The following is a 24,251-nucleotide window of genomic DNA, read 5'->3' as shown; positions in this document are numbered from 1 at the left end:
CCGGGAGAATGAGCCAAGGCCCTACTGCATAAACTACTGGCTGAGCATGCTACACCATGTCCCAGAACGTTTTGCAACTAACAGGCACTCCGTGGCACACACAGGAAGGCTTAAATTGGACTAGGCGGAGAGTTCAGGAAATCAGTGCTACACCAGCCGCATGGCACCATCTCTTCTGCCCTGTTTACAGCCTTGGTACCTGATTCCTTGAACACCTGACATTGCCTTATACCGAGTCAGACAACTGGTCTGTCAAGGTCACTCTTGCCTACTCTGATTGGCGACAGCTCTCCGGAGTCTCTACGGTGGTTTTTCACATCACCTACAACCCGATCGTATTAACAGGAGATGTTGGGGACTGAACCTGGAACCTTCTGCATACAAAGGCTGAGGCTGTACCACTGAGCCACAGCTCCAAGCCCATCCCCATCCTCAAGAAAAGTGTTCTTAACATCTCTTATGAATTCATCTAGAGACTGACTGCTGGGCAAGAAGATGGGTTATTCCTTGCACAAGAGCTGGGACTCTAACAGTGCAATCCTAAAGAGGGGGAAGGGCTTTTGAGGCGGCGTGACCATGGCACCGGTGTAAATTCCACTTGCGCCATCCAAATGCACATTTATGCTGACCCCAAGCCACATGCACCAGCACTGGGAAGTGGTGTGGCAGCGCCATGCATGGGCACTGGCACAGCCGCCGCCACAGCGTACCTCCAGCACGGGGGCTCGTGCCGGGGCCAAAGGGGGCATTCCCAGGGACAGGGCTGATATTAATCAGCTCCTTGAGCCTTTTCACCCTGGGAATGCCCCCTTTTGCTGGTGCAAACTTATGCCAGCAAAAACGATGGCGCAGCCTGTGGAACTGCATACAGCAGTTTCACAGGCTTCGGGGAATTTTCCTGTGTGGCTTGCTGGCCAGGAGGCTGTACGGCTGCGCCATCCCTGAGTACGCAGCAACTGCCTCCCCTTAGATGGGTAGCCATGTTAGCATGTAGAACGGGGGAGGGGCCGTGGCTCAATGGTAGATCATCTGTTTGGCATGCAGAAGGTCCCAGGTTGAATCCCTGCATCTCCAAACACGAAAGGCCAGCATGGTAGCGGTTCTTTATCGCTTAAGGTGGTAATTAGCAAACATCCTGTTTCTGGGTAGTATCTAGGACTGTGGAGGGGGCATGGCTCAGTACTAGAGCATCTGCTTGGCATGCAGAAGGTCGCAGGTTCAATCCCTGGCATCTCCAGTTAAAGGGACTAGGCAGGTAGGTAATGTGAAAGACCCCTGCCTGAGACCCTGGAGAGCTGCTGCCAGTCTGAGTAGACGATACTGACTTTGATGAACCGAGGGTCTGATTCCGTATAAGACAGCTTCATGTGTTCAACACTAGAATTGTGCTGCCCACGTGTCAGCCAGTGTGATGATCATTTAGGTAAAGAAATCACAGCTACAGGTACTTATGCTCCTTTGTGCTGCATTCCGCCTTCTCTCACCCTCCGCCCTTCTTCCTTTGTTCTTAACCACACTTTTCAGAATTAGCCACACAAAACAGAGCCTGAAGCTGATGTAGGAGGGTATCAAACCACGCTCAGTACCGAAAGCGTTTTCAGGAAGCAAGCGCACAATCAAGGCATCAAAAATAAAAAAAGTGCAGATGATGAAATCTTAACCAAGAAAAGAGAAGAGAGACTTTTTTTCCTCCTCTAAGAAGGCAACCACAGCAGCCGGCTCGTGCCGTGGAGCGCTCGTCTCTTGTCGCAGGGACTTCTTCCGAGGAAGGACGTAGGGGAACCAGAGCATATCAAGAGACCAACACCACACGGTAACTGAACTATAAAAGATGGTCAGCTGTGGGCATCAGCAGAAGGGGTGATGGGCGGCCACTGGCATCCTGGATCATAGCCAGTCTTGCCAAGGGAGGTGGGGCGGCCATTTTTCCAGGAGACCCTGAGAAGTGAACGGCAGAAAAATTGGTGACCCCTTCCCAGATGACAGACGTTATTTTTATTTATTTGTTCAATTTATAACCCGCCCTCCCCGACCAAGACCAGTCTCGGGGCAGGGAACATCATCAGACATATCAAACATTAACAATAAAAGTAATAATTCTAAAATTAAACTATAAAACCCAATTAAAAACCCTTAAAAACTCCAGATGGCGCTTAATTTGGCCCATAGTGCCCGGAATAAGCAGTAGGTTGTCCCCACCCCAATAATGAGAGTAACATAGAACAAGGGTGGGGGATAGGGAGGCCAGCAGAGGATGATACCTGCAGCATTACTTTCACTCTGGGGCCAAGCTCGAGGGCAATATACATTAGCAACCTTTAGGGGTTCGCATCAGAAAACTGAACAAGAACAAGGTATTTCTCAGTTCAGAAACTTTTGCCTACAAACCCTTTCCTTTAAAAGAAAATTAATACCTTATGTCTTACCTCGCCGCCCCATGTGCTTTTCTCTGCTCTGACAATGAGAGGAGCCAGAGGGAGAGGGGGCGAACATCTTTTCAAAGGTCTTCCTTGAGCCAGAAAATGTATACTTTGGGCAAGCAAACCTGACAGTCTAGGTAGGAGATATTTGGAGCACTGTTAACACCAGCTGCTGATTACCACCATAAATGTTCTTAAAACTAGGGTCTCTTATCATATCACAAATTAAAAAGTCACCCCCCTCTCCCCAAAAAAAATCGGAGGTGGGGCACATCATTGCTCCAAGCAGGACAGGCGTTATACCCCCTGCCCCACCCCTAAATGGAATGGTGCTCTAAGATGCTGTGTCGATCCCGGCCAGTTCTCCCCCTGACCTTCTGCTTATTCCGTTCCTTTTCTCCCAAGTTCTTCTATCCTCCTTGCAGCACTTCACCCCACCTAGTTCTTACACTCACACCCAAATCCTTTTCTCCCTGCCATGCCTTGCTTCTGCTGCTCCAGCCAAAATAAAAACAAAATAAAAACCCTAGAAATTTAATAAATTTTTTCAAAACCTGCAGCTTTATTTTCACACTTTATTTTCACCCTCAAATACGATTTTGGAGGGGGAAATACAAAGCAAAATAAGAAAGTGATCATTAAATTTGCAAAGTTAAATTTTCTTCCTCCCTAGCCCTTTGAATTCAACAAAATCCTCGGCTGGGAATGCTGAAAGTACTAAATAGGAGACCACAAATTTGAATGTTTCACAAGGAAATTTAAGTTGGAAAGTTTTCATACACCCACTCTAAGTGTCACCCTCACACCCTCTCAACAAAATCTCCTACTTGCCTTCAAGTTCAAGGTACCGGGTATTTGTTCTGCTGCTTTCCTCAGCCCAACACTTTGGGCATTTACCCCCTTTGCTTTCCATTTTGGCAGCGCCTATTTCACAATTCTGGGTGTTCCTCGACATGGGGCCACCAGCAGACCCTTTAGCCAGCAAGAAGCAGAGGGGACGGGGCATGCAGGACAGGCAGAGAGGGCGTCCCAAATGACACTATCATAAACAAGGAAATTTCTGATTTTTTTTTTAATTTCCACTTTCCAGTTAACAATACATAGCTATTATATAGGACTTACAGTGTTCAAATCACTTCCTGTCATCTCAGTAATCCTTACAACAACCCTGTGGGGAAGGTCAGTGTTATCCCCTATTTAAGGCTGGGGGGCGGGCTGATACTGACCCACACTAGGGTTGCCAGGTACCTCTTCTTCACCAACGGAAGGTTTGTGGGGCAGAGCCTGAGGAGGGTGGGGTTTGGGGAGGGGAGGGACTTCAATGCCCTAGAGTTCAATTGCCAAAGCAGCCATTTTCTCCAGGTGATCTGATCTCTATCGGCTGGAGATCAGTTGTATTAGCAGGAGATCTCCTGCTACTACCTGGCAGTTGGCAACCCTGGAGATCATTTATAATAGCAGGAGATATCCAGCTACTACCTGGAGGCTGGCAACCCTAACCCACACAGACTTGCCTAAGACCACCCAGTGAACTCATGAATCATGAAGTGAGATTGTTGATCGGAGAACACCCAGTGCTTGTCTTAAAGCTGCTTTCATTTCTACGAGTATCTGTGTCAGACATTTGGAAGTGCTCAATGGATACTTGTTTTTATGTATACAGTGGGATGCTTGCAAATGTGTGGGGCACACAAGCACATACCTGCCTTCCTCCCTGCTAGCTGACCTATAATTTCCCAAGCTACAAACCTTACTGTTTCAAAGAGAGGGGAGCACAACAAGCCTGCTGGGAGAGAAGGAGTAAAGGACACGCCACAACTGAACTCAACAAAATCCACAGCTGGGAATGATGCTGAAAGTACCAAATAGGTACCAAATGAGTCCATTCTTCACCCAGATATAGGGATTGGTTGGTCATTTAGTTTTTGCAGTCTCCTAAGAGGAATGGGAAAGCTGATAAAACCACATTTCCCCATCAGTTCCAGCATATTCTAATCATATGCCCACAACAGCTACTGGCTTCCTGCCTGCCTATGCCGTGATGAATGCTACCAACTGCAGAGACACAAATACCCTCATTTTATGTTGTGGAGGGTCAGCAATTTAAGGGTATGGGGTTCAGAGTTTGAGAGAAAACAGGTACTCTGGGGCAAGACGAGTTTGATTTTCCAGCATGTTATTGGCAAGGATCCCAGCTTCACCAAACGAGATTCAAATTGGGGGCGTTTTAATTTGTTAGCTCTGCCTTTTAGCCATTATACCACACCGCTGCAACTCAAAAGAAACACCATTCTTCACACCACCAGTTCTCCGATGCCTGTGAATCTTCCAAGGGTAAGGCAACACTTTGGTTTGGACGTTTTCTCCACCGGCCACAGATCTCCGGGCACCTGTCTCCACGAGTCATACAAATGACCATACATCCCTTAATTGTGTGAGCTCAGCTCTGACCTGGTTGGCCGCCAACACAGATCAATTCATCTCGTTTCCTGAGGAAAGAAGATAAGAGCCTATGACAGTCAATTTGACTGTTTTAAACTTGAAAATAGAAGCGGCTCAGATCTGCTGCTGCTCCACTCAGCCTCCTGGTCAGGCTGGGCCAGGAGCTGTGCTGGGTAATCAAGAAAAAGTAAAAGAGGAAAAGGCTGTTTTTTGTGTGTTTTTTTTTTAATGTACCAACATCCCTTGTTGTAACAGACCATATTACTACCTTCTCTGCTGGAAAGACGTCACAGACCAGAAAATGCTTTCTCAATCTGTGCCTTGCTTCTGACTCAGCGTTTACACACTCCTTCTTCTCTGTTCCAGTTGCAAGACAACCAGATAGAAAGAAGAGACTAAGGGGGAAAAAGTAGTCCTCAGTCCCCAGACAAACCCAGAGGCTCCCAAAGTGGACGAGTAAGAGGTTGGCGCTTTTCAGTAGGATGACCTCTCGCATCTTGCTTGCCTTGAAGAGGTTTGCCAGTTTGTCTGTCCTCGGGGTGGTCTTCTGGAACTTGGAATTCCTTTTTCAGCCGTTCCACCTCCTCACTGGTGGAGCTCCTACCCGTGACAAGCCATTGTCCATTCTGATTTGGGACTTGCCGTTCAACCACAATTTAAACCTCAGCGGCAACATTTGTTCTTCATGGCATCACAAGGAGGGCTGCTTGTTGAGCAGTAACCGGAGCTTGCTTGCCCAAGCAGACGTGGTGACCTTCCATCACCGTGAACTGCAGCACAGCAGGTCAAGTCTGCCAACAGCTCAAAAGAATCCAAGGCAGAACTGGGTGTGGGTTTCACTGGAGTCGCCCACCAACACCAAAGGCCTGGCTGGCTGGAACGGAACCTTCAATTGGGTCATGACGTATCGACATGACTCCGATATCTTCGTCCCTTACGGGGTACTTGTGCCTCACTCATCAGACAAGGTGGACATCCCAAAGAAATCCCGTTTAGTGTGTTGGGTTATCAGCAACTACCGCCGTACCCAGAAGAGAGCAGAGTTGTTCCAAGAACTGTCCAGACACATCAAGATTGATGTATATGGGAAAGCAAGCAAGAAGCCTCTCTGCCCAGCCTGCCTCTTGCCAACCATCTCCCAATACAAGTTCTACCTGGCCTTTGAGAATTCCATACACCAAGACTACATCACTGAGAAGCTCTGGAGGAATGCCCTGCTTGCTGGCACCGTTCCTGTAGTTATGGGTCCACCCAGAGCCAACTACCAGCAGTTTATTCCCGCAGATGCCTTCATACATGTAGAAGATTTTGGTTCCATGCAGGAGCTCGCCACCTTCCTGGTGGCCATGAATGACAGCCACTACCAAAGTTTCTTCAGCTGGAGACAAAAGTACACAGTGAAGTTGTACGACAACTGGCAGGAACGGTTTTGCACCATCTGCGATCAGTATCCCAGTTTACCTTGGGGGAAAATCTACCCTAGCTTGGAGGACTGGTTCCAGGACTAGAGGGCAGGGTCAACTGGGGGGGCCTTAGACTGTACAACAGTGCTCCCTTGAGAAGAGTCACTCCAGGCTGCAGAATGTTGCCCTACCAAATGAACACATGAAGCAGCCTGATACTTAGGGTTGCCAGCCTCTAGGTACTAGCTGGAGATCTCCTGCTATTATAACTGACCTCCAGCCAATAAAGATCAGTTCCCCTGGAGAAAATGGCCGCTTTGGCAATTGGACTCTATGGCATCGAAGTCCCTCCCCTCCCCAAACCCCGCCCTCCTCAGGCTCCACCCAAAAAACCTCCCACCAGTGGCGAAGAGGGACCTGGCAACCCTACTGATACTGAGTCAGACCATTGGTCTATCAAAGTCAGTACCGTCTATTCTGGCTGGCTGCTCTCTGGGCAGGGCAAAGACGAATCAATCTCGTAAAACAGACTGGAAAACGGAATGTGTGTGTGTATTCTCTCTGCTCATTCCCAGACCTGCATTCAAATCCTGCCCTGAACCTTGACGCCCAAGCTAATGTGCATGGACATTGGCTCCTCCACTTAAGGAATAGGGTTGCCAACCTCCAGGTACTAGCTGGAGATCTCCGGCTATTACAACTGATCTCCTGCCAATAGAGATCAGTTCACCTGGAGAAAATGACTGCCTTGGCAATTGGACTGTATGGCATTGAAGTCCCTCCTCTCCCCAAACTCCGCCCACCTCAGGCTCCGCCCCAAAAACCTCCCGCCGGTGGCAAAGAGGGACTTGGCAACCCTATTAAGGAACTACATGCATAATGAATTCTTTGTTTTTGAGCTACAATGTAGTAGAATGGGCTCTTGTATCCACTGGGTGGGGTCAGATTTTAAATGACAACAGATTGTTTATTTATTTTATTGCACTTTTAACCCCGCCCTCCCCAGCCCAAAGGCTGGGGTCAGGGCAGCTCACAAACAGAATTACGCTAAAAACAATAAGATATTAAAATACAATTTAAAATACACTTTAAAATAGCCAGAATAATTTCAATAATAGGGCTATAGTGCCCCCGATGGCGCTAGAATCAAAAATAACCGTCTGCAGTTGGGCAATTAGATGTAATCATCCCCAAGATGGTATAAGTAGGGAGGGAGCTCAGCAGCAGGAGAGGATAAGAGATTAGGGAGGCCAGTATTTATAGGGAAAAACTGTCACTGGCCTTAACCATAAGTCCAACGGAATAGCTCCATCTTGCAGGCCCTGCAGGATTCTTGAAGATCCCGCAGGGCCCTGATCTCACTAGGAGGCTATTCCACCAGGCAGGGCGAACAAACTAATGAACTACCAAGTTTCATGTTTACCAGCCTGTACATCTGTTCTCATGTATGATACCTATATCCTGACATTCTCCCATCAAGAGACTAAGGGCAGTGTATGGGCAGGGGAAGAGAAAAGTGCCTAGGAGGTTTTGTATCTAGGCATTAACTAGTTATGCTCAAAACATCACCATTTTATGGTGGTCACCAGCAGGGAACTGATCATTCAAAGAGCTGTTTGGGTGGGCCCATTTGTATAATTATGACAGTTTTCACATATAATTAGACTCTCTTGCCACTGCCACCACCTCCAATGATCAAAAGGGCATATAGTAATATTCTTTAACATTCAGTGTGAGATTTTTAAGCTACTTACTACTTAGGGTCTCTGTGTGCCGTTGGTGTCTGCCCATGAAGCCAGTTAATCTGACTGTCAGTTCTTGGACTCTCTTTTCAAATAGATACCACTGATTGCACAAGCACAACATGCAGGTGATGCAATCTAGCCAAAGTTGGCCATTGAAAGGCTACATCTAACTGCACTGGTGAAAAGGGGAGCAAATATATTTAACGACCAGAAAACCATGACACGAGGAGATACCACCTCTTCTCCAATGAGATGATATTGTTCTTGAACTGAACAAAACAGCTGAAATAGCCAAGCAACTACTGGACAGGCAGGCAGCTGCTCAGCACACTACCATCCTGATCACTAACTTTGCCAAAGAGCATAGGAGTGAACCAATCAGGAGCTCACTTTATGTGTATTTTCACCTGTGTATATTCACCTAGCAACCGAATTCATGCGTAAGACTGCAGCATGCCTAGCCCTGATCAGAACCAGACCTGCTTAGTTGGCTGTTACAGATGCCTTCCAACCATACCCTTAAATCTCCCTAATCATCTAGGGCAGGCTAACTGAACTTGAACATATGGAGGATCCTCATGTACACTGCCACCCCCTTTGCTTCTCCATGCTTGGTTCCTTTGCAAAAAATCTCGCTCCTGTATGCAGCATCTGCCCTGGACTTCCTGACCACAAGCAAGAAGCTCTAAGGCACTTTTAAACCATGTTTCAATAGAGGGGGAGACAACAGAGGGACAGGAAGGTAGTTGCCAAAGCATGCATGTGGCTGCATGTCCTGAAGTTCCGTGTGGGTTGCAGATACAGAGATAATATTGAGATAAATCCAAGTGCAAGAAGCTGACTCTCATTACTCCAGCCCTTCCTTTGAGAGACAGAGCTCCTTGCTCTGCAATGAAACACTTTGCCCTTCCTGTTTACTCAATGCGGGCAGACTGGCATGAGCTAGTCAGAGGGGAGACAACCCTCCCTTCCCCACGGTTCTTTTCGAGCGGATGGTTTTTAAGCTAAATTTCATTTTTACCAAAGCTCAACTCCTGAACCTATTTTTTTTTTTAAAGAAAGGCAGTGCTAGGTCTAAGAATACATAGAATGCTTCACGTACATTCTCATTAAATCTCACAACCACCCTATAATGTATCCCACTATTGTCATCTTCCTATTGCAAACTTGGGGGGTGGGGGGAGGTGCAGATAAGAGAAAATGAGGCTCATCTATGTTCGAATCAGGGATTTTCTCCCTGTCTCGTGTTCCTGATGACTGCTGAAATTTTGATTACAACCTACTTGCTAGTGGTTTTCCCCGATTAATTAAAAGATGTGGTGGAAAGTGCTGTCAAGTTGCAGCCAACTTATGCCAACCCCAAGAAGTGGGGTTTTCAAGGCAACAGATGTCCAGAGGTGGTTTGCCATTGCCTGCCTCTGCATAACAACCCTGGACTTCCTAGATAGTCTCCCATACAAGTACTAACCACGGCCAACCCTGCTTAGTTTCCGAGTTCTGATGAGATTGGCTAACCTGGGCCATCCAGGTCATTCATGGTGGGGAAAGGAGATAAATGATTTTAAATCTACAGATACACAAACCTCCCCTTCCACAATTCTCTAAACCAGGGATGGGGAACGTCCGGCCCAGGGGCCGTATGCAGCCCCAAGGACATTTTCAGTGGCCCTCGGGAGCTCCAGGAACCAGCCACAGAGGCGCAGCACAGTGTGGCCCTCCCCGAGAGTGTTCCTGGGGCCGCTGCGCCCTTTGCACTTCCTTTCGTCAGCGAGAGGAGGGGGGAGGGACGCTTCCCCCAAGACTGCCCCCTACAGTCGCGGCATGCAGGAACGCCGCGGCACACTGTAAGCCCCTCTCGCCCCCTGACAAGCGGCGAGGGGGGGGGGGGAGAGGCTGGTGCCTCCCGGCGGCGGAACATGCGCACGGGAGCCTTGGAGGGTGTGGAGGCTGGGGCCCGGTCGTGCGGGGCTGCGTGTGCTGCCGTGTGTGTTGGGGGAGGCGGGGAGCCTGGGGCCCGGTTGCGTGGGGCCGGCGGGTGTGGGGGGGAAGGCTTTTCTCTCTTCCTCTTTTTCTGTCATTCTTTTTCCTTTCTCCCCCTCTCTCCCTCGTCTCTTTCTTTGTCTGACTCCTTCTGTCTTTTTCTCCCCCTCCATTTTTCTGTTTTTCTTTCTCCTCCCTTCCCTGAGGATTGGCTGCGGGCTGCGCCTTTCTGGCGCCTTGTTTGCTCGGGCCCACTGCTGGCTGCCCTCCTGCCTGGGAGGGGGAGGGAGTGGGGAGTGGGCCTTCTCTGCGTGGCGTCCCCTGTGGTTGCCAACCTCCAGGTGGTGGCTGGAGACCTGGCAACCCTAGCCTCTCCCCCCCTGCGCCAGGAGATCTACACCTGGTTATGGCCCCCAAATGATGTTACAAATGAGCAAATGGCCCTTGGCAGGAAAAAGGTTCCCCACCCCTGCTCTAAACTCTCAGGAGCCAGAGCAAGCCTGTGTCCCCATCTCATTAAGAGGCCTTAAAAGATGTATTTAAAACATCTTTCTCCACTAGAGCCTCAAGAGATTCAAGTTCCAACTCTCATGCTTTCTGCAGCATGCTCAGCAAGGGGGGGGGGAATCTTCCCTTCTTGTTAATGTACTAAATCCTACTTTTCTGTGTAACTGGAGAGTAGAAATCCCCCCCCTTGTCCATGGGTGGCTTGGTTTCATTGACTGACAAGAGCCTCCCACTTCACTATTAGATCTAGAAGATGAAAATAAGGATGGATCCCTGCATCTGCAACTCAAAGAGAATATTACTGACCATTACAAGGCTGTAAGGATTAGAGAGAGGATCGACAATGGAGCTCTTCGAAGCATCCAGGAAAAGAACCACTTAGCCATAAGCCTTTAAGGGTTCCCAGCCCCAGTGTGACATGGTCCAGCAATCTCATGACAGTTAAGGTCCCGTTTCCATTCTGGCTGGAGATTCAGTGCTGAATTCTGTTTGAAGCACAAGAGAACAACTATGAATCACTCTACGCACACGAATCTAGACTGTAGAGGGCCTACTGATGGACAGATTATTGTGCTATTTGTCTTCCAAAGAAAACCAAAACCAAGAAACATGATTCCCCCTCCTTTTGTTGATGCTTTTAATTGAAACTAACACAGAGTGGGAAATTAAGACACCACCAACTTTAATGTATTTAACTGTCAAATCTGTGACCGTGTGCCAGCGCCAGAAAGGAAATGAGTGACCATGTTTTCCTTGCGTGAGTCAAGCTCTACAAATGGTGCTTCCTCTGAAAAGAGCACTCTAGCCGAGTCTTTGTGCCCAAGAGGATGAACTGAAAGAGCTGCACTCTACTCCAGAACCATCTGCAACTGCTCAGCCTTCTGGGGAAATGAAAACTGGCAAGCTACAGGGGAGCCTTCTAGCTGTAATTTAATTCCGTGATTCCTTTCAAATTTGTAAATATTAATAGAATTTGCTGGACAAGATTATGGATTCATTTAGTACATGATTCCAAGCGCCTTCATTCTCTCTCTCTTTGTAAAATAGCCTGCCTGAGGAGACCAGGAAGACTCTCAAACTGTAAAACAGAATTGTTCAGGAGGGCATTTTTATAAATGGAGGAAGGCTGTAGTATAATGGGGACGAAGGGTGCTTTTATAAAAGGAACTGAGATTGTGGTCTAGTCCACTGTTTATTGAATGGATTATCTTGTTTTTATAGTTTTACTTTCTGCTTGCATAATTCCATTCTTTTATGCATTGTTGAAGACATATCATGCCTGAGACATTTTTGTTGCATTGTTTCTAATTTTTGTAATCCTAGTCCCATTACAGTGTTTGTTGGATAATTTATGCCGTTTGGGTGCACTGTTTTACACTGTGGAATCCACCTTGCGTCTCAGCAAGACAGTAGGGCTATAAATATATAAAAATAAGTATTTTAGAATTATTACTGTACGCAGGTCAGCCATAAGATGGGGTTGGTGAGCAGCACATTTGAACCAAATACCTGTTCTAAATAAGAATGTTTTCAAACTCCTCCTCTAGAAACGGTGTCTAGCCCCATCTAGTGACCAGGAATCTCAGTGGTTTCAAAAGTCCACCTTCCTTCCCAATTTCCATTGAACTTGACGGGCCAATTCCAAATCAATAGAGTTTTGATCCTGTGGGTATTCACTTGTAGCCTTTCTGGACATCTTGCAAAGTCACAGGTCAATGGGGTCACGGTGGGCTTGCAGACAATGCAGTGGTTGTCAGGAAATAGTCACTTTGTATTAAATAAGATTTCTCTAACATTTAAAAGTCAGACTCTGTAATTTCACACCATGTGTTATTAGAAAAGGTAAAATAGCTAATAATACAAGACCTGTGTATAGATCTATGCTGTGGCTACATCTGGAACACTGTGTACATGTATGGCTGCCAACCTCAGAAAAGAGCAACAATCCAGTAGCACCTTAAAGACTAACAAAAATATTTTCTGGCAGGGTATGAGCTTTCGTGAGCCACAGCTCACTTCTTCAGATATCTGAAGAAGTGAGCTGTGGCTCACGAAAGCTCATACCCTGCCAGAAAAATATTTTTGTTAGTCTTTAAGGTGCTACTGGACTCTTGCTCTTTTCTACTACTGCAGACAGACTAACACGGCTACCCACTATGAATTAACCTCAGAAAGTAAAAATGAGTAAGAGTCCAGTAGCACCTTAAAGACTAACAAAACTTCTGGCAGGGCATGAGCTTTCGTGAGCCACAGCTCACTTCACATGAACACATGAAGCTGCCTTGTACTGAATCAGACCCTTGGTCCATCAAAGTCAGTATTGTCTACTCAGACGGGCAGCGGCTCTCCAGGGGCTCAGGTAAAGGTCTTTCACATCACCTACTTGCCTAGTCCCTTTAACTGGAGGTGCTGTGGATTGAACCTGGGTCCTTCTGCATGCCAAGCAGACACTCTACCACTGAGCCATGGCCCCTCTCAGATAGTCTTTAAGGCGCTCTGGACTCTTGCTCTTTTCTACTGCTAGTGACAAACAGGCTACCCATCATGATCAACCTCAGAAAGGATATTGAAGAGCTGGGCAAGGCAATCAAATTGATCAAGGGACTGAAGCATCTTTCCTAGGAGGAAAAGTTACAGGACTTTTTGGTTTAGAAAAACAGACATCCAAAGGCGGCAGGAAATGTGACAGAGGAGTAGTTATGCATGAGACAGAGAAAGTGGATAGACAGAACTCTTCCACTCCTCAAATACTAGAACTTGGGGGCAACCAATGAAATGGATGGGCAGTGTATTCAGGATAGACAAAAGGAAATATGTCTTTACAAGATGACTGTTATCTTGGATGGCTTTCTAAGGAGCTACACAAAGTCATGAAGAAGGAAAGGTCTACCAGTAGTTTTATCCAAGAGGACTAAATAAGACCTTGACATTCAGTGGCTGTCTTCCTCTGAATTCCAGTTACAGAGTGGAGGGCTTTGTTAGGGAGAGGCTTCAGCCTTCGTGCCTTGCTTGTGGGTCTTCTGGGAGAACTTGGCTGGCCACTGTGGGAAGCATGCTGCTTGACTAGATCAAAGCTTCTCAAACTGTGGGTCGCGACCCCCACATGGGGTCGCGTAACTGCATGTGGGGGTCGCAAAAAAATTGGCAACAGAAAAAGGTTTCTGAATGTGCAATGACCAAAAATTAATTCTGAATTGTTTTAAAAGAAATTTCTTTATGATTTATTATCAGTAAATGTTTGATTTGTATATCTATTTTATATACCTATAGACCAGAGTCAAGTAAAAATTTCTCGGGCGAAAAGAGGTCACGAGTGGAAAACGTTTAAGAAGCCCTGGACTAGATGAACCTCCCGTACCCAAAAATGCCTTTTTAAAGAATGTGAACGCAGGGAATCTGTGTACATTTTAACTGCTGCTGGAGCGATTCATGGAAAGTATCCAAAGGCAACCATCAAAGTCTAAGGGGGGGGGGGATCTAGGAATCATTCAATTTAGCATCTCAAAAATCTACAATACAGCACTAACCAGTACCTGATGACAGAGATCTGTTGCTTAATCGGCATCAAGGCCCTTAGTGTCTAATTCTAGATTTGCTTGAATGGCATGAGAAGCATCCTGAAAAATATTATAAACAGTATCTCTCATTCATGACATGCTTTTGATCGGGTCTGTGTGATGCTTATGTTGTATTTACACCGTGTGCAGCCTAGAAGCCTCTGTGCACGTGCAAATTGCCTGTGTGTGGACATTGTAATGGTGGCAGCAACGATATCTGCCCTGGATCCAGAGACTGGCATTCTAAAGCAAGAAGCACTATAACCAAACACTTTCTGGAAGCAGTTCCCCCCACTCCATTCCCAACAGTTGTGCAGGGAGAGAAGTGTGTTCTGCACATGCTCAAAGGTACTCTTACTTCACAACGCCTCTTTGGATTCCATAATGGTCCGTAGTGGTGAGTCCGCACTCAAATAAACCTGGGGGGTGCCAGAAACAAGTGTGTTGTTCCCAAACAGCACCTCTGAACCCTCTCAATGCTTACAGAAGCATTTTATTAATCAGGTATCAGGGTCAAATAGGCCCCTACAGGCTATTTTAAAGAATAAAATGTCAATGTCATATGTTTCAATATAATGTAAAAGCGTGAAACTATATGCGAGATTACTCTTTACAGTACAGGGGGACAGTATACAGGAATGGTTAGTGGGTCTAATGACCTAACATTTATTCTCATAGGGTTTAGTGCACACATACCATACATTTTCCTTACATTTTCCCTGTTAAACTCAAAACCTCCTGTAGGTTTGAAACAATACTAAATGTTCAGACCATATCATCATAACTGCTGTAACATAAAATAGCTTGGTAGGGTTGCCAGGTCCCCCAGGCCACCGGTGGGTGCTGGGGGGGGGGGGTTGTGAGATAAGAATTTTGATTGGGTTGGGGATTTTTATGTGCCTAGAATCTGGTCTCGCAGTGTTCCATTACCTTCATTCATTGTAACTGGGATTGAGGAGATGCCCTTGTAGTGAAACCCCGAAAGAAGAAAGTGAGGAGATGAACCCACAGAGAACAATTAACCTTGGTTTGAAATTTTGGTCATTTAATAAAATTTCTCTTTTTAAGATAATACCAAATACAGTCCAGACATCAATTTGTTTGGAAAGGGAGTCATGGGTAGGGAAGAAGGAATAAGAAATAAAATAGCCAGTAAGATTCAGGACAGGGGTTTCAGCCCAACCCATTGTCCTGATGGTGTCTACCTGTTTAGGGAGAGAAATAATGCCAATTCTACCAGGGCTAGGACAGCCAGTGTGGTACAGTGGCTAAAGGGTCAGATCAGGATCTGGGAGAAACAGGTTCAAATCCCCACTCTACCATGAAGCTTGAAGAAGAGCTGGTTTTTATATGTCAATTTTCTCTGCCACTTAAGGAAGAATCAAAGCGGCTTACAATCACTTTCCTTTCCCCGCCCCACAACAGACACCCTGTGAGATAGGTGGGGCTGAGAAAGTGTGACTAGCCCAAGGTCACCCAGCTGGCTTCATGTATAGGAGTGGGGAAACAAATCTAGTTCACCAGATTAGCCTCTGCTGCTCATGTGGAGGAGTGGGGAATCAAACCCGGTTCTCCAGATTAGAGTCCACCACTCCAAACCTCCACTCTTAACCACTACACCACCCTGGCTAAGGTAACTTGTTGGGTCACAGAGTCCAGCCTACCTCAAGGGTTGGCGTGAGGGTAAAATGAAGGAGGGGAGACCAATGTATACGGCCCTGAGCTGTTTGGAAGGGTGAAATTAACATATAGTAAATAAAGCGGTGCTGGGCAAGGGTTGCTCAAAATATCCTCCAAAACAGACCCACTTTCAGCACAGTGATAGTGCCCCATACTTGCCTCCAGAGGTGGGTTTCTTTTGAACCTCTTCTCTAGGGCTGAGCAGAGTTAGGAGAACATGACTGGTGCTGGTGACAGGATGGACGGTTTCTCTCCCCTTTGGTGCCTGTGTAGTCCATGTACTTTGACCAATATCCCCGTCTCCCACATCAACTCATCATATAGCCTCAGGGACACTATTTGAAAAGGGTGACCTACCTCAAAGGGTTGCTGTGAAGGTGAACAAGTTATAACCCGCTCTGTACAATTTAAACAGAAAGACAAGGAAGCAGAAAGATGCCATCCCAAAGATGTTCAGGAAAACTCCTTAAGGGTTGTCTGTCCAATGGGCAAATATTTGGTGACCCTGAATTACTTCTGCAGAATTTTCTGGGGATTGTCCCCTCCACTGTGGGTTGGTGTAGCTAAATACCATTCAGTGCTCTAAAACATTAACAGTTCCATAAACACCATCCATATTACTTGCATCTCATTCTGGAGGGCCAGGAAGAGCACACGTGTGCAAATTTTTAATGTACCAGAGAAGAAATTTAAAAAACACCCACAGATGTGACCATAACACACAGAGAGACACAACGCGAACCTGCAATATGCCTTGATGCCCTTTGTATGGGCTTGGTGCCGTGCAGTTGATCCTCAAGGTGCTTCATGGGAACACATGCTAGTTAAAAAACACATTTGCTTTATAATAGCTGGACAATTAATTTGGTTGCTTCCCTCACAATGCCGAGCAGCTAAACATTTCCCCCATTTTCTTTCTCTTATTGGGAAAGCAAGTTACTAGACCTCATGGCTGACGATTTAAAAAACGAACAAAGCAGCGTGAACAATCACTGCTAATGCTACTTAAGGTAGCCTTTGAAGGTTTTGGAAAAACAGAACGTATATGAACAGGAAGGTCTTTATCCTGAGTCTAAGTCTGGTGCCATCTCCTATGACTGGTACAGACTCACCACGATCCCAGAGATCTTCTTAGGAGGAGGTGCCAGAGACTGACCCCCCCCCCCCCAGGACCTTCTGCCTATAAAGCAGGTGCTGTATCTTTTGCCCCCTTCGGTGTAAGCTACTGAATCTGGAAAAAGATAATGGCATAGATCTACCCTTCCTCTAGCCTAAGCAGTCTTCTTCCATTGGCAGAAGAGCCACTAAAGTTGGCGGAAGGCGCCACACTTTGCTCAATGGAATGGTAGGGCAGGGGTAGGATCCACCCCATTACTTTAAAAGTGTAAGAACTAACCTTTACGATTTCGAAGCATCTCAATCAATACGAAGAAAGTTTCCAAAGACAACTGAAACTTTGAGACAGGCCTGGCAAAATCCATGTGAAATTCTCTTTTTACTCTCATTCATCACAGATACAGCAGCAGAGAGGAGGGATTATCAGAAGTGCCAACAATTTCAGAATTAGGTGTCCTTCAGCCATTCCAGATGGAACCACTCACAAGCGAATTCTTGCAAAAGAGAACATCCCCCCACAATCCCTTTCTTGCCGCAAAGAATTACGGGGCACGCTTGGGTGGGAAAGAAACAGGTCACAGAGTGCCTAAGTGAGATTCACTGCCAAGCGTAAGACACAGAAGCAAAGGTGCTTCCATTGAAGTTTAAAGAAGAGTAAAGTCTGAAGGAAACATTCGGGGGGGGGGGGAGTTGTGGCATACACATGTGTGCAGCATAAATAATACCAGTGTTCACCCAGTGGGGCTGGATAGCTAGACAGAGAATGCTCAACTCCAGACTGCCACCAGCAGTGAGGTATTTAGGAATAAGACCCACTGCAGTGGGTTCCAGTTCTATCCCATCCACATTGAATAAGAGAAGAAAAATTAGGCCATGACCTATTCTTACCTACTCACTGATCAGTCGTGATGGAAGGGGGGGACTGGAAATCATTCCCTGAATCGAAAACCAACCCACTATCCAAGACCCTCCCCACTTTGCCACAGCCCACCACCACCCCCGCCATAACTCTTCTGTGCATGGACAAAGCTACCTACAAAAACTAGTGCATTAGTGTTGAAGTCTCACAAATTCCAAGAAGACAAATGTATAGAGAAATAGCCACTCTATGATGGGGTGGAAATAAGGAGATGAATGATGGTATATGTCCATTTGTCTTTTTAAAACCATGATACTTTTGTTGTTGTTTTGTTGTTGTTGAATTCATACAGGTATTATATTCTAGAGCGGCTGGTATTTCTCTGTGCCTTTTACTGTGTTTTATATCATGAAGTTTTCTATACTTTTTCTAATAAAAAACTGCCTCCCCTCAACTTTAAAAGGGTTTTTTTGGTGACCTCCCAACCCAGGGTTTTTAAGTGACAGGATGCAGGAGGAAAACCATTTGGTACAGAAAGCTGCAGGCTCTCCCTCCCCTTCAAGCTACTGCCTTAAAGGTTATACGGTAGGAAAAGACACACAAATTACAAGCCAAGGCAGCAGCAATCTAACATGTGGAACCTGCAACAGACGGATCAGTGAGACTGAAAGTAACTAAGGAAAAAAGCCTCAGATTTGAAATATTTTGATTTCCACAGCTCCCATCCTTTTACAAGAAAGGCTGCTAGGGAATGCATCTCTTGGTTTTTGCCGCAACAGCAGATGAGCCAGGGGTTTTCTGAAGACTATAGAAAACTCGAACGGTAATGGGACCCTGTCTTTCTCCCACACCCCAAACAAGCAAGCCAATCAGATATCACAAATGCATTAATTGTCCAGGTGCCATCTGAACAGCGAGAGGCGGCAGATCGAGCAGACGGGCACGGAGGCGATAGCAAACAAGAGCTGGCGAGAGAAGCAAGCCCCCCCCCCCAAGCCGACGAAACTTGTTCATTCGACAGATGCACTGCGGGGGGGGGGGGTCTAACAGTCGGGCATCTGGGCATGTTGCAACGGACACTCTCTTCATGAGGTCTGTGGTTTGGGAACGTTCCAATGCAGGGTGCTTGGTGCACAGAGTCCACAGCGTGTTCGGCCGGAGGTTAGGGGTGCAGCTTGGGGGGTGGGGGACGCAAGGAGGAGTCATCAAAGAGTGGGTTTTTCACCTCCATCTCACCAGTCTGCAACAATTTGGGGGGAAACAGAAACATTGTGGAGGGGAAAGAGATAAGACGGGGTGATTACAATATTGCCAAAGGAGTTTGCACCTGCATCCCACCTTCCCATTAAATGAGCGATTAACCATTCTGAAATCTTGCTTTTCAGCAGACACACAACCTGACAACACTGAAATGCATGAGAAACACATTAAAAACAATTTGGAAACCAGTAAGCACATTCCCAAAGGTATCATAAAAGAAATAATGAAGCTGTTTCAGCTTCCTCTGACCAAAATATATAGCAAAGAGAGAACATCTCTACAGCTCTCCTAGTAAGTTAGCTGCATCTGGTATATTTCCTTTGAGGGAGGGAATGCAACAGACCAGGGGCCATCCTTGAAAAGGCCCTATTTCTAAGCAATGGCCAGTTACATCTCTGACAGCGGTAACCCTTGAAGGAGGAAAGCGCAAGAGTCCAGTAGCACCTTAAAGACTAACAAAATTTCTGGCAGGGTATGAGCTTTTGTGAGTCACAGCTCACTTCTTCAGGTGCTACTTGGACTGTTACTCTTTCCTCCTTCGAAGGTTACTTTTCTGCTGCTACAGACAGACTAACACGGCTACCCATCACGATCTACCTCGAAGGAGGATCTCTTCAAACACCTTCTATTCATCATTTCATGAAGAAAGGAAAACAAATGGGTGAGGCACTCGCTCAGATATTACAGACACAGAAGACGGAGGGGGTTACCGCACTTTGTATTCCCAGCGACATATTAAGAGTTTGAAAATGTTATTAAAAACATTGCTTTAAAAGGGTTTTTGGATACCACGGCTTATAAATGGTTGGAAGACGTCTTCACAGCTAAAGGAGCCAAACAAAGTGCGAACAGTATTTTTTATAATGTTTTCAAACTCTTAATACATCGGTGGGAATACATAGAAAGTGCGAACAGTATTTTTTATTAAAAAATTCAAACTCTTAATACATCGCTGGGAATACAAGTGTGGTAACCCTAACTGAGTTGCAAGGTTAGCAACAGCTCAGCAACTGGAATTTCGACCCAGGTCCTAGCTGCTTATCAACAGAGCTCTTTTAATACTAGGACATGTGAATAAAAGAATATTCAAAATAGAACGGCCACTCTTGCCAAAATACTTACAGGAGCAAGCCCCGGGCACTCGTATACCGTGAAGTCCCCGTCTTCATTTTCCTCATCAGATGATGCAGATTCTGGCAGTTTGGGCTCTTCTTTATGCCTAAAGGTTGGGGGGGAATCACAGATGAAGGCAGGGAGCATGTGTGTGCATGTGTGTTTTGAGTGCTATCAAGTCATTTCCGACTCATGGCGACCCTATGAATCAATGTCCTCCAAAATGTCCTGTCTTTTAACAGCCTTGCTCAGGTCTCGCAAACTGAGGGCCGCAGCTTCCTTGATTAAGTCAATCTATCTCATGTTGTGTCTTCTTCTTTTCCTTCTGCCTTTAACTTTTCCTAGCATGATTGTCTTTTCCAGTGACTTTTGTCTTTTCATTATGTGACCAAAGTACAGTAGCCTCAGTTTAGTCATTTAAGCTTCTAGGGACAGTTCAGGTTTTTTTTTTTCAATTTTCCAAAGTTCCAATTCTCTACAGGTGCTTTTATAGCAACATCACACACTGGGGGATCTGGCTACATTATGTAGTTTGGCCCCCACCACTATAGAATTCTGGTACACAAACCGGTAGCATTCTGAAGCTCAGAGCCAAAAAAAAGACTGCTTTGCTGCATGAGATCACAATCCACCTGGCCATTGTTCTGTTTGCAGAAACAACCAGTCAAGCAGCTCACCAGGAAGCCATAAAGAGGGTGGCAATCTATTGTGCGTGGTCTCCTGCCTCTGATTGCAGAGAACCTTGTGGCCAATGCTGACCAACCTACCACTCTTCAATGAATTTGTATATTTTTTTAAAGTGCCATGCAAAAAAGTTACTGATCACCACCACATCTCATAACAACTAATTAGCTATGCAATACATGAGGAAACACCCCCCCCCGTTTCCTTTGCCCAGTCTCCTCACTGGCCTCCCAGACTGTCGCCCAGGCTGTCTATGGTTTATTTTAGACCCTGAATCACTGCTTAGATTTTAATTGTATGACATCTGCAGTATGGGGTGGAGTGCCATTGACCTTTGACTTCTACCAGCATGGTGTAGTGGTTAAGAGCAGTGGTTTGGAGCGGTGGGCTCTAATCTGGAGAACCAGGTTTGATTCCCCACTCCTCCACATGAGCGGCGGAGGCTAATCTGGTGAACCGGGTTGGTTTCCCCACTCCTACACATGAAGCCAGCTGGGAGGCCTTGGGCTAGTTACACCCTCTCAGCCCCACCTACCTCAAAGGGTGTCTGTTGTGGGGAGGGGAAGGGAAGCCGGTTTGAGTCTCCCTTAAGTGGTAGAGAAAGCTTAGCTCATTTCCTGCTAGTGAACATCCTAAGAAAGCTTCTGCATCAGGATACTGAACTAAAAGGCCCTTTCCTGTGATTCAGCTGGCTTCTTGTTCTTTAGCTGTTTGGATGCCCCAAGACCACCCAACACACATCGCAACAACTAAGTTGACCATCTAGCTCAAACATCCCCCGTTTTTGGGAGCCAGCCTGGCATAGTGGTTAAGAGCAGTGGTTTGGAGCGGTGGAGTCTGATCTGGATAACCGGGTTTGATTCCCCACTCCTCCACATGAGCGGTGGACACTAATCTGGTGAACCGGGTTTGTTTCCCCACTCCTACACATGAAGCCAGCTGGGTGACCTGGGGCAAGTCACATTCTCTCAGCCCCACCTCCCTCACAGGGTGTCTGTTGTGGGGAGGGGAAGGGACGGTGATTGTAAGCCAATTTGATTCTTCCTTAGGCGGTAGAGAAAGTCGGCAGATAAAAACCAACTCTACTTCTTCTTGGGTGTTTTTAGATCAGTTTTATCGGGACCTTACTGGGATTTTTAAATTGTGCTGTGTCCCCTGTATTGTATTAATCATTGCTGCATTTCACGATGCAAGATGCCCTGAGCTCCACCTCGCTGGGGAGGTGGGGAGGGTGGGATATAAGTCTGAAATGATAATGACAATCTCTATAATTTCACTATTTATAGGAAAGGAGTTAACCTTCCATGGCTGAAGGAGACCCAGACGACAGAGTCCGGCAGACAAAATACTAAAAAGAAGTGAAAGGGTGAGCTACTCACTTCTCCATGGAGAGCATTTGTTGCTTCTGATGTTGGTAGTGGTACATCTGAGCACTCTGCGCCAGCTTTTTGTCTCCAGGCTGGGAAAAGAAAAAGGCAAAACGTGTGCATACTGTTGCATGGTGGGAACTGTAGTTTCATGTTGAAAGTCAAAGCAGGAATACCTACAACACTATTTCCCAAAAGCTTTTCTTAAAATTAGAGGCACCTTTCACCCTTACATTCAAAAAGCTTTAACATGTACAAGAAGGGGGAGGGGGCTCAGAGGTACAGCACCCGTTTTACGTGCAAAAGGTCCCCAGTTCAACCACTGACATCAGCAACTCAGCTCAGGTGTTGGAAAGTCCTATCTCAGTCTGAGAACCTGGACTGACACTGCCGGTAAGAATGGATTATACTGAGCTAGGTCACTGGCAGCCTGATTCTGTATAAGGTAGGTACAGATAATCATCAGCAGTTCTCTGAGGATAGGGTTGCCAGCATTGGGTTGGGAAATACCTTGATATTTGGGGGGTGGAGCCTAAGGAGGGCAGGGTTTGGAGAGGGGAGGGACTTCAATGCCATAGAGTCCAGTTGCCAAAGCGACCATTTTCTCCAGGTGAACTGATCTGTCACCTGGAGATCAGTTGTAATAGCCAGAGATCTCCAGCTACCACCTGGAGGTTGGCAACCCTATCTGAGGAGCCACTCCCCTGTGTTTCTGAAGGAGATAAGGTTGCCAGCTCTGGACTGGGAAATACCTGGAGATTTGAGGGGGTGGAGGCTGGGGAGGGGCCTCAGCAAGATACAACATCACAGAGTCCACCCTCCAAAGCAGCTATTTTCTCCAGGGGGACTGATCTCTGTAGTCTGGAGATCAACTGTAAAAGCAGGAGCTCTCCAGGCCCCACCTGGAGGTTGGCAACCTTAGCAGGAGACCCTGCACTGAAAATGTTTTCTGCCACACCCAGAACAGGGACTCATGGAGACACACATCATGCATGACTCTTCGAAGCGCTGGTAATATTGCTGCGCTGGGAATGACTGAGGGCCAAATCACACAATACAATTTCTCTGCACTGTCATTTTTAAAAGCTTTCAGGAATGCAGTTTAGCTTTGAACCGTGATGTAGCGGTGCTCTTTGCTTCCCCCGTGCCATTCTCCCCAACTGGAATGGCCAGGGGGTGGGTTTTTTTTGCCTCCTTCTGGAACTCGAACCCAGACCCAGCTTGTTAAAATCATACTGTGTAGCCTGGCCCTGAATCACACAAGCAGAGAGCAACTGGGAGGAGGTCAAACTAGAGCCATAGATCCCCTGCAGAGATCCCCCAGCAAGGAGGGATATCTGGCTAGGGGGAGCCTTCACCTAACTTATTTTTCTTATTGCAGCACTCCAGGGTTCTCTCAAGGCAATCGCTTTGGGATTATTCAGGGGGAAATAGCATTTCATTTTCAAACAGAGAAACACATTAAGTTTAGCACCCGACCAGGGGGGGAAAAGAGAGAGAAATGGACGTCATACCGAGATCGTATCGTAGGACAGAGGGCCTGGTAGATTGTGAGCTGGATAGTCCGCTTTCTGTGCAAGCTGGATTTCCTTTTGCAGCCTGAGAAGAAAACAAGCACACAATCAAGAGGCGAAGAAAAACCCTCCTGCCTGAGATCAGCCGTCACCTTTGGCCCAGCATCCTGTTGCCGACAATGGCCAGAGAGGTGCCTCCGGGAAGTCCTTCGACAGGGCAGGAAGCCAACAACCTCCCCTGCTGCTCCTCTCTCACACGAAGAAGCAAACTGCATCTCACCGTGGAAATCCCATTTTTGCGGCAGTGAGGCAGGGCAGGTGAGAGACAAATCCCTATAAAGCTGCCTTTCTTTACATTGTTTGCTGATAAGGAAGAGAGCGTGAGATGCAGGATCAGGAGCAGCTGCCTCTCAGCATTCATTTTCGCATCTGTAAACTGGAATTTAGAGAGGCTGCGTGGTGTAGTGATGAAGAGCGGCGGGCTCTAATCTGGAGAACCGAGTTCGATTCCCCATTCCTCCACATGAAGCCAGCAGGTGACCCAGGGCCAGTCACAGTTCTCTCACAACTCTCAGCCCACGCAGAGGCAGGCAGTGGCAAAACC

At 46.7% G+C, this 24,251-nt stretch overlaps 2 protein-coding genes across 2 annotated transcripts in view; one reads left to right on the top strand and one right to left on the bottom strand.

Moving 5' to 3' along the window:
* Positions 1-5,344: 5,344 nt before the first annotated feature.
* On the top strand, positions 5,345-6,370 carry FUT7 (fucosyltransferase 7). The gene has a single exon (XM_056860117.1). It carries the CDS (start codon positions 5,345-5,347, stop codon positions 6,368-6,370), a length of 1,026 nt encoding a protein of 341 aa, XP_056716095.1.
* A 12,473-nt stretch (positions 6,371-18,843) lies between these two features.
* NPDC1 (neural proliferation, differentiation and control 1) overlaps positions 18,844-24,251 on the bottom strand; it is a 61,509-nt gene continuing 56,101 nt past the window's right edge. Inside the window, exons 6-9 of the mRNA XM_056860116.1 lie at positions 23,648-23,732; positions 22,146-22,225; positions 20,092-20,188; positions 18,844-18,949 (exon numbers count right to left, since the gene is read on the bottom strand). Of these exons, the coding sequence (XP_056716094.1) occupies positions 18,872-18,949; positions 20,092-20,188; positions 22,146-22,225; positions 23,648-23,732 (340 nt within the window). The 3' untranslated portion in view covers positions 18,844-18,871. The remainder of the gene's footprint in view (positions 18,950-20,091; positions 20,189-22,145; positions 22,226-23,647; positions 23,733-24,251) is intronic.

Source organism: Euleptes europaea, chromosome 14, assembly GCF_029931775.1.
Source record: "Euleptes europaea isolate rEulEur1 chromosome 14, rEulEur1.hap1, whole genome shotgun sequence".
Taxonomy (NCBI): domain Eukaryota; kingdom Metazoa; phylum Chordata; class Lepidosauria; order Squamata; family Sphaerodactylidae; genus Euleptes; species Euleptes europaea.
The sequence above is the reverse complement of the archived record's forward strand: the minus strand, read 5'-3'. Positions and strand labels throughout refer to the sequence as shown.

Excerpts from the sequence above, each read along its gene's own strand:
- FUT7 (XM_056860117.1), top strand. The coding sequence starts at position 5,345 with ATGACCTCTCGCATCTTGCTTGCCTTGAAGAGGTTTGCCAGTTTGTCT.